The sequence below is a fragment of the Callithrix jacchus genome, chromosome X (assembly GCF_049354715.1).
Source record: "Callithrix jacchus isolate 240 chromosome X, calJac240_pri, whole genome shotgun sequence".
Lineage (NCBI taxonomy): Eukaryota > Metazoa > Chordata > Mammalia > Primates > Cebidae > Callithrix > Callithrix jacchus.
In genome coordinates this window covers 138,191,761-138,202,912 of record NC_133524.1, presented here as the reverse complement: position 1 = coordinate 138,202,912, position 11,152 = coordinate 138,191,761, and the positions used below count along the sequence as shown (strand labels likewise).

The 11,152-nt window shown below is 38.1% G+C and overlaps 1 protein-coding gene across 1 annotated transcript; it reads right to left on the bottom strand.

The window, feature by feature from the left end:
- Positions 1-326: 326 nt before the first annotated feature.
- On the bottom strand, positions 327-1,215 carry LOC108589793 (uncharacterized). The gene is made up of 2 exons (XM_017968335.4): positions 843-1,215; positions 327-648 (listed from the first exon to the last, which is right to left on the bottom strand). The coding sequence occupies exons 1-2, from the start codon at positions 1,194-1,196 to the stop codon at positions 445-447; spliced, it is 558 nt and encodes a 185-aa protein (XP_017823824.2). The 5' UTR covers positions 1,197-1,215; the 3' UTR covers positions 327-444.
- Between the last annotated feature and the right edge of the window lie 9,937 nt (positions 1,216-11,152).

The following is an 11,152-nucleotide window of genomic DNA, read 5'->3' as shown; positions in this document are numbered from 1 at the left end:
AAATGGAATCAAACTCATTATTGCATACTACTACCCCACACACATCACAGCTCTCCCAATCTACACCCTCATCCCCACCCTCCCACACACAAAAAAACATCAATTCCTTTTCCTCTTTTACTGTGTGATATAGTATTAAGCAGGAAATTTGCCTTCGGTGCTCATTCCTTATCTAGTCCTTAATCCTAATGTCTGGCTAACTGTGGCTGCCAGCCTGTCTCACAACCTGGAAGGTTCTCAACTCCCTCCCTCCTCATACACATGCTCTTCCCCTTCTTTCTCCCCTCCCCATTATTAGAAAACACTACTATTAGAGACACACAGACCTTTTCAAAATCTTTTGATTGAATTTTAATCACAAACATCCAAGAATCTTGGTGCGATATTTAATTTCTCTGCACAAGACACCCTTTCTAGAGGTTAATTCAGAGATGAGACAGATAGTTACAGGTCTTGTGCTTCTGGTGGTCCCTGGACGTTACTTGAGGTAGGCAATTCACTGGCTCTCTTCATCCTCATTTGATTGATTTCCATTCTTTTTTTATAATTTCTGTGATGGAAAACTAATATTGTTGATTTTTTTCCTGCTTTACGTCTTTCTGAATTCTGCTGAATGAATGATTTTATGCTTTTCTCTATTTTCAACTCCTGGAAGGAAGAAAAACAAGGTGCACCAACAGAGCCATTAATCTGGGGAAGTGGATGGGGAATGTGTGGTAAGGGAGATTTTCATGAAGATGAATGCAGGTTGAGAAAACGTTTTATGCCAGATAAGGACAAGGTAGGAATCTTGGGTTAGGTATCAATGGGGAGGAAGAGTCACATAATTAGGGATATCTGACCTCATCAGTTTCACTTTCGTTAGCTTCAGAAGAAAGTCTCTTCTTCCCTTTCATGCTGGGAGTTTCTTGGCTTCTGCCTGTGGATGGTTCAGGCATGTCTGAACTATCCTCTTCTGTTTCTTCAGTAGTCTCTGCCATCCTAGAGAAAAAGGAGCCTACAGCTTCTTTTACTTCTTTAGTAACCTTTGCTATCCTAGAGAAAATGGAGTCTATTTCCAGTTGTAGTTTTTCAGTAACTTCTGCCATCTTAGAGCAACAGTGATGTTCTCCCTGTTCAGGTTCTTCAGTAACCTCTGCCATCGTAGAGCAACAGGGGACTTCTCCCTCTGTTAGTTCTTCAGTAACCTCTGCCATCCTAGAGCAGGAGTAGCCTACTCCAGGCCTCCTGATCTCTCTATATCCTTCTCAGAACAATGACATGCCACATTCTTCAGCTTTGATTGGCCAGCAAGAAACTCCTCTGACAATGGTAGCCCTGGGATGTCTTAGACATCACAAAGCACCACTCTTGAAAATTCCATGGGGGGAGGGAAAGGGTACAGAGAAGTATAAAGGCTCTGGTTAGAGAAAAAGGAGAGCTTCCTCAACACCACGAATGGTCATTCTAAAGTGACCTCTCATCCTTCTTCATCTTGTCTAGTTTAATTGTGGTATGGCATATGGCTGAGAAGGGTGTTTTGGCCAGGCATGGTGGCTCACACCTGTAATCCCAGCACTTCAGGAGGCTGAAGCAGGTGGATTGCAAGGTCAGGAGTTCAAGAACCAGCCTGGCCAACACGAGGAAACCCACGATCGATCTCAGCTCAATGTAACCTCCAACTTCCAGGTTCAAGCAATTCTCCTGCCTCAGCCTCCCTAGTAACTGGGATTACAAGTGCCTGCCACCACACCTGGCTCATTTTTGTATATTTCATAGAGATGCAGTTTTGTCATGTTGGCCAGGCTGGTCTCTAACTCTAGACCTCAGGCGATCCACCTGCCTCGGCCTCCCAACGTGCCGGGATGACAGGCATAAGCCACCATGTCTGGCCCGAGTTGCATTCTTGAGTCTAGTTTTAGTTATATCTTTTATTGGAATTGAGACACATGATTCAATCTGAATTCACAGATCCAAGCTGAAACACAAGATTCCTGGCTGCTTTAAGAAGGGCTCCAACCCAATATTCTTTTCAGTTAATGTCAATTAGTTAAACTGCTGACTTATCTTGTTGAAATCTTTAGCATAGGTTTGGTAGGACTCTACCAATGCGGCACAAAGAAGTACGGTTTGAAGTAAAAGCTAGGCAGCAGGCAGTAGCTCAAACTACATGTCATCGGCAGGTAGCAGTGCCAGTTAGAAAGTAAAAGAAAAAAAGACCCTTGGTGGTAGTGAACAGTGCCTAGATATCCTATTCACAGATTCAATTGTGCAATCACCCTACAAAGGCAGGATGGATTCTACACTAAAAATTTGGTTTGGATATCAAATCTGATGATACATGCACCGAAAGGAAATGGAAAAGTTTATTACTCACATAATGAGGCATTCTGGGGAGATCAGGGCAGGTTTCCAAGCAAGTACAAAAATGCTTGAGAGAACAAAGAGAAAAAAAACTGGCTTGGCTTTTATGATGGTTAGGGGGTAAAGCTATGAATATCCCAAACACAGACCAGGGCTTGCAAGGTTTGAACTTCACACTAGCCCTAAAGAAGGAATCACCTGGGCTTTCTTATCAGATATAGGTAAGCAGAAGAGAAAGTGGTGGGTCTTGGAAGTTGTTAGTAGTCAAATGTAAAACATGGAGTCTGATTCTGCTACAGAGCTATTTTACAGAAGTGTTGTATAAATGCAAAATGTTCTAGCATAATTTAGAATTTTCACAACCACTGTAACCAAGCATCTCATATTGTTTTTGGTTTAAACTGCATTTCATTACATTAGCATAACCAAATTATGGTCCTTTAAATACTCTTTAAGATGGCTTAAGATTATCTTGGTTTATCAACAGAGAAACAGTGCAGGAAGATGAAACTGTTACCATTAGCCAGTCTGCTACTCTGTCTACAGGAATCCAGACCTAATTTCAGTATCTGATGCATTATGTGAGGGTTCTTACCTTCTTCCCATCTCAGATGATTACTGGACAATTCAAAGACCATGATAATAATTTAAAAAGCCAACATTTAATGATCACTAAATATATGCTGAAATTATGCTAAATAACCTGACACTGGGTCAGTTATAAAAATAAGAAATTTCTTTCTCACAATTCCAGATGTTGAGAAGTCCAAGATCAAGGTGCCAGCAGATTTGGTTGTCTGGTAAGGGCTTGCTTTCTGCTTCCAAGATGGTACATTTTTACTGCATCCTCTGGTGGGGAGGAACACTGTGTCTTCACATGGAAGGAGGCAGAAGGAAAAGCCAGTCTAAAGTTGTATAATGCCTCTGTTTAAGGGCCCTAATCCTATTCATGAGCAAGGAGCTCTCACGCCCTAATCACCTCTTAATACTATCACATTGGCAACACCTGATTTTTGGAGGAAACACATTTAAACCATAGTTATAACCACATCCATATTCAATGCTTGTCACAACCCTATGGAGGTAATTTGCAAAATAGCACTTTTTGCCACCTCCATTCCAATTGTGGAAGCAGAAATGATCATGGAGGAGAGCACATGGGAATATTTATAGGCCAGGTTGAAAGGAACATGTATCACTCCCAGTAACATTTCATTGGCAAGAGCTCCCAAAGCCACATTTAACTGCAAGAGAGAAGAATAAATGGAATCTACCAAGAAGAAGAGGATAATTTGAATGTTGGTGATCAGCTAGCAATCTGCTCCAACTGTCCCATCGTCACTTTATTCCTAGTGATAGAGTAGGTACTGATATGTAGTAAGTGGTCACAAATATATCTGTTGAGTGAATGGGTTTGACTTTTTTGGTCAGAATTACACATAGAAACATAGAACTAGGTAAGAAACATAAAGAACTTGGTTAAGTAATACAGAGATTAAATTGGACTATATCAAATTTTAAAATCTGCTGCAAAAAAATTCACCAAGAAAATGGAAAAGCAACCAGAAGAAAAGGAGAAACATTATTTGCAAATCATGTAATTTGTAAAGATCTAGTATGCAGAATACATAAAAGACTCTTACAATTCAACAACAAAAAGATAAAACACCCAATTAAAAGTTAGGTAAAAAACTTAAGCTGACATTTATGTAAGGAAGATGTATAAATAACCAACGAATACTGAAAAGATGCTTAGCATCATCAGCCATTAGGGAAAATGCAAATCAAAACCACAATCAGATACCACTTCACACCTACTAAGATAATTATATAAATAATTTGTAGATAAAAAATAACAAGTGTTGATGAGGATGTGGATAAACTGGAACCATCATACACCTCTGGAGGAAATGTAAAATGGTGCAGCCTCCGTGTAAAACAGTTTGGCAATTCCACAAAAAGTTAAACATAAACATACCATATAACCCAACATAATACTCCTAGGTATATAACCAAAATAACTGAAAACAGAAGAAAACAGTTGAGTGGAGCATTACAACAGCCAAGGGCAAATAATGTTTTAAGAAGAAAAAATAGTCAGCTTCATTAAATACTTTTCACAGCTAACATGGGGAACCACAAATCACCATTGAATTTGATAGTATGGAAGTTATTGGTAACCTTGAAAAAAAGGAGAATAAAAGAATGGAAAATATTTAGTGTAAACCCCAATGATGTATATTAAGAACATAATATGAGGTGAGGAAGTGAGAGGTTTGATGCTAAGAAAAGGAAATACATGGGACGATAGTTGGAGATTTGGTGTTATGAGAGTGTATTTTTTTTTTAATTTTTTATTGGATTATAGGTTTTGGGGTACATGAGCAGAGCATGCAAGACAGTTGCGTAGTTACACACATGGCAGTGTGCTTTGCTTTTCTTCTCCCCTTCACCCACATTTGGCATTTCTCCCCAGGCTATCCCTCCCTACCTCCCCCTCCCACTGGCCCTCCCCTTTTCCCCCCAATAGACCCCACTGTTTAGTACGCCCCTTTCTGTGTCCATGTGTTCTCATTTTTCATCACCCACCTATGAGTGAGAATATGCGGTGTTTCATTTTCTGTTCTTGTGTCAGTTTGCTGAGGATGATGTTTTCCAGATTCATCCATGTCCCTACAAACGACACAAACTCATCATTTCTGATTGCTGCATAATATTCCATGGTGTATATGTGCCACATTTTTCCAATCCAGTCTATTATCAATGGGCATTTGGGTTGATTCCAGGTCTTTGCTATTGTAAACAGTGCTGCAATGAACATTCGTGAGAGTGTATTTTTAAGAGGATAGATTTAGAGCATACCTGTGTGCTGGTATGAATGATTAAGTGAAATTGATGATTGTAAAGAGCAAGAGGATAACAGCAGAAGAAACAAAAACATCGATAAAGCAAGAGGAGTATCAGAGCACTCATAGATGGGATCTATACTAAAAGTAGAAGATCTGACCTTACCTGAGAACAGGTTATGTTAGTATATTGTACAGAAGCAAAGGAAATGATTATGGTATGGGTACGAATGCAGGTAAGACAGTGAATTTGGTGATAAAGATATAAGGGAATTCTCATTGATTCTTCTATTCTCTCAGTGAAGGAAGAGGAAAGGTCATAAAATGACAGGTATGAGAGGGAGGGTTTCTGAGGAAATGAGAAGAGGATAAGGTGTTGAATAGTTGGTTTTAATAGTAGAAAAGGACACATACCAGAAAGATTGCTCATTTGAGATATGCAGTCAAGAATTTCAGGTGACATCAGACAGTCTACTCCTGAAAATTTCTATACTTCAAATGAGCTCTGAATTTTGAAGAAGAAACAGAAATGATTTATAAGTGACAAAAAGGAGCAAAGTAGCCACTTACCCCACATATAGTCTCTAGGGTAGGTGAGAGAAACAGGTGTTCACATGAAAGAACTGCAGAGGAAATTATTCCCTCAGAACACAGCTTTTTCCAGTTATAACAAGAGGAAGGGAAGAGTTTGAAGCTACTGGGGAGTTTCTTAATGACAGACTATGAGTTACAGAGGGCAGAAAAGAAGGGCTAATGATGACGAAGAAAGAGCTGGGTTTAATTTTGTTATGTGTATAACAGTATGTAGATAAGTGACCAGGCAATGATGAATAATCTGCAGGCTGGTGACTTAAAAGTGATGAGACAAGATGGAATTAATCCTGATGGTCTCAGAAGAAAGTCACTAATCAGAAGCTAAGGTCCAGAGTATTGGGAATATGAGAGATAATTGAGACTGTTCTTTTCTGTGCCTTGTATGACAATCTGGGAAGTGAGTAAAAACCTCCTGACTGTTGACTGCTCAATTAAGATTGACCCAGAGCTCAGAAAATCCAAAAACACCAATAAAATCTTTCTCTAAATACTATGTATTCTGCTTTCTGACCCAGCCTTCCAAAGACAAACTATTGAAAACATTTAAGAGGGAAGATTTCAAAGGAGAGGAGTGTGTATGTTCAGGAGTGTGGGTGGGAATAAAAAAAAAAAAAACAGCAGTGGGTTGCTATTATAGGCATATGAAGATCTGCACTATTCTTGAACAACCTAATGTGCCTGTACATGCAGGGCCCAGATACAGACACCAACACTTACTGGGAACCTGCAGACCCAAAGCAGGGGATGCAGGGAGGCTTAAGAGAAGCGTATTAGCTCAATGTAAGAGTATATTTACTTGGGCCTTCTAAATGGCAGATGGGAGAAGAATGAAAGAAAGGTAAGTGAGGTCTTTTATCTAGTTTCTCTCCTCAGGAAGAAGCACTTGAAGTTGTATTTCCTACATAAATTCACCTGTTAAAACTCCAGGGAGCTCATCAGTGGGCAGATGTTCTCACATAAGTATAGTTACTACCAAACATTTAATCAAAATCATGACTGCATCTGGCTCGCATTAAAAGGTTTATCTTTGTTATTGTCTTTTAAAAGAACAGTTCCCCATGCTTATAAATCCTGACTCAGAACATGAATTCAACCTGCCTCAGGTGCTTTGTGGTTATACCTTCCTGCTAGGAATCAGCACAGTCTCCAGAGAATAAATTTTGGAGAGTATTGTCAAAGTGTTGTTTTTGTGTGTTTTTCAATGTGTATCTACTGGAATTTCTAGGAGTGAAGCACAGCCAGGGCAATGCAATCCTAAGATTTAAATGTTTTTGGTCAAATGCTCACAATGTATGTGAGCACGATGGCAGGAGAAGGAAAACATTCATTGAATCCCCAATAGAGATATGAGCTCAAACCCTGGAATCCCTTAGTCACACTTTGAGTTAAGTGCTCACCCACTCAGCCTATGTTTTCATTTCTAAAAAAATAAAAAGAGCTGGAGATGAGTGGATTATTCCATATGAGGCTATTGTAAAGATTAAGTGATACATGAAAAGTCTGTAGCACCACAATCCAGAGATGGGAGAAAATAATTGCAAATCATATTCCTGATAAGGGATTTTTATCCAAAATATATAATGTAAATGTAGAATTCAATGAAGAAAAGACAAGTAACCCAGTTTAAAGTGGTCAAAGGATATGAACAGACATTTTGCCCAAGAAAGATATGCAAACAGCTAACAAGCACATTAGAAAATGCTTGACATAATCAATCATCAAGAACTTGCAAATCAAAACCACAAAGATATAACTTCACACTCAGGAGGATAACTAGAATCCAAAAGTCAGATATTCACAAGAGTTGATGAGGACAGAGAAATATAGCCCGCATACAGCGATAATGGGAGTGTAAAATGGTGCAGCTGCTGTAGAAAATAGTTCAGAAGTTCCTAAAAATGTTAAACATAAAATTAACATATAGCCCAGAGATTCCTAGGAAATTAACATATAGCCCAGAGATTCCTCCCTCAGGTATATATCCAAGAAACTGAAAATATGTTCACACAAAAACTTTTACATAAATTTACCTTGCAACAATATTCACAATAGCCAAAACGTGAAAACAACCCAAATGCTCATCAACTGATGAAAGGATAAACAAAGTTTGATAATCCATGTAACAGAATATTATTCAGCCATCAAAAGGGCTGAAGTACTAGTACATACTACAACACACATGGGCCTTGAAAACATTATCTTAAGTGAAATAAGCCAGACACACAAGACCACATATTATATGATTTCATTTATATTAAATAACCAGAACAAAAAATCTATAAACAAAAAGTACTAGAAGAGTTGCTTAGGGCTGGGGGTGGGAGTTGGTGGCATAGGGGGATGATAGGTAAAGGGTACAGGCTTTCTTTATGAAGTGATAAAAATGTTCTAAAATTGACTGTTCAGAGATATGATTGCACATGTCTGAAATACTAACAAACATTTAATTATACATTTCAAATGTATAAATCATATGGTACATTGATTATATCGCAATAAAGCTGTTTTAAAAGCCTGTGTGCTAGCAAGGGATAGCGGAGCAGAGTTTCAGTAACTCAAGAAAGAAAAAGTGTGTAGCACAGCACCCAGAACACAATAAATGCTAATTAAATAGCACCCATTATTATTTTACCACCATTTACAATATTCCTCAGACCAATTCAGTTTGTCTGTTTCAAAATCAATCCATAGCAAATGACTAGATTGGTAGTAAGAAATTAAATGTGACCAAGAGATGATTATTATTGAGAAAATGATCTTTGGAGCCAGACAATTATGGATCTACCATCACTAACATATGAGCATATTAATTTCCCAGTTTCCTCATCTATAAGATGGAGATAATAATAGTGCCTGCCTCATATAATTATTACTTGAAGTAAACAAAATAAGATTTGTGCTGAGGACAATACAGTGATTGGCAGTCAGCAAAAATTACTTTCCCCTATTTAGAGCCAACATCTGGCATATTCAAATGCCCACAAAAGATCTTTCCAATGTTTATATGTTAATAATTTTATTTTAAATATAAAACATTTCCTGGAAATTGCTTCTAGTAATAATGTTTTGCTGCTTAAACATTGTCAGCTGCCAAAATGTGAAGGATTCCAAGAGGCTGCATTTTTATTCTCATTGTCCTCTAGAGGTAACTTGTAGTTAGATACAAGTCACTGATGCTCACTGAGTTAGAAGATACTCACCTTTTCCTTTTTATTTTTGTGGTACATAGCAAATGTATATATTTATGGGATATATACATGAGACATTTTGATACAGGCATACAATGTGTAATAATTACGTCATGGTAAAATCAACACTCATCATTTCTTTGTATTACAAACATTCCACTTGTACTCTTTTAGTCATTTTAAATTATACCATAAATTATTGTTATTGTAGTCATGCTTTGGGCTATCAAATATTAGTTCTTATTTCTTTTGTTTAATCAGCCACTGGTGTTTCTTTGCTGCTCTCTTTGGCTACCTCTAAGAAAATCGTTAAGTGAAGTCAATGGAATAAATGTGATTTAATGAATATGGTTGCTAACATCAGAAGTGAAAACTCTTATGAGCTAATTCAAGATTGTGCTATTGTGAAGTCTTTCACTTTTAAAGGGTTTTGTATTTTTCAGATTTGCTCAAAATCGGTGACCTTAAGTAGAAAAAGAAAAAAAATACAAGATGTTGAATAACATGTCAAGATGTGCTTGGAAATCAATACACAGTTGCTTTTAATATAAAAAAAGAAGATGAAACCTCCACAAAATCCCTGCTGGAACAAATTATGTTATTCACTCCAGGGATTAAAGAGAAGAACCATTTTGCTACAACTCTATACCATCCATCCAGATGTGTGATTTTATTGTTTTGAGATGGAGTCTCAGTCTGTCATGCAGTGTCACGATCTCTGCTCACTGGAACCCTTGCCTCCCAGGTTCAAGAGATTCTCCTGCCTCAGCCTCCTAAGTAGCTGAGATTACAGGCACCCACCACCACGCCCAGCTAACTTTTGCATTTTAGTAGAGTCGGGGTTTCACCGTGTTGGCAGGCTGGTCTCAAACTCCTGACCTCAAATGTTCCACCTGCCCCGGCCTCCCAAAGTGCTGGGATTACAGATGTGAGCCACCATGCCAGGCCCAGATGTGTGACTTTTTACAAAATCTATGATGCCTTTCAAATTTCATTCCATAAAGTAGAAATGCATTCACTGAATTTAAAAATAACCATATGTACTTTTGTAATCAAGCTTAAATTTTTCTACAGTGGAATAAAACACATTTTTATACCTTAAAACTTTATTCAGAAATGTAGCAAAGAATTGTCTATAAAAGTCTCAGTCTTCATATATAGCTCCAACATTATGCTTTAGCTCTGGAATTTTAGCTGTTTTAAACTAACTTAACAGAAACATTAACAAAAGCAAAACATACATTACAGGCTGTCGGAGAAAGCTGTGCCCAGCAGCAAGCCTCTACACAGAGAATGGCATATGTCAAGGGTATTGTCTTGTCAAGATGTAAGCATGTGACAGGCCAGTGTGAAAAGTTTAATCCTCAGAAGAAACGGCACGATGCTGCTATTGAGAACAGGATGACCTGAAGGTCACAGAGATTGTCCCTGAGAGGAAAATCTCTTTACAGATTTACTCTGGTCTGGTAGCATTATTTCCATTCACTCCTCCCATCTTCTGTGTCAATTTATTGGGTTCACTTTCGCTCATGGAATCAGATCCATTTTACTATCTTTTTGGCTTTGTCTCTTCTAAATTCCTCTTGTCCATACTCTTGCTGGGCCATGCCAATGTCACTGCCATGCTGACAGCTTCTCTATCAGATTCCTCAGAGCCACCTCATGTTACCCTACCAGCACGCCACTATCCGTAACAATTTCTTCAGATTAATTAGTAATAAAGTCATTAGAGCTAGCATTCAACAAGATGTTACCATGTTCCAGACACTGTTCTAAGCACTTTACATGCATTGCTTTAACTGATCCTCCTAACAACCCTATGAAGTAGGTTTTATTACTGGTTTTACTTTACCAATAAGGAAACTGAGGCTGAGAGGTTACATTGCTTGCTGAAGGACACAGAAGTGGGAGGAAGCAGAATTGGTATTTGTAGCCAAAACTGGTGACACAAAATGTTATACACTACTGTCTCATTCATTTTTGGTCTTTTGCTGAATTTTAGATGAAAACTATAATGTCTTAACTTATATTCCTTGATTTCTACTACAGCAGATACAGAATGCCCCTAAATCCATACGGCATGATATATGGGACATGTTTGCTTTGCTTTGTTATATTTAAATAATATCAAACCTCGAACCTTAGGAATTAGAATTTGGGACAACAAAGGAGATGTTACTG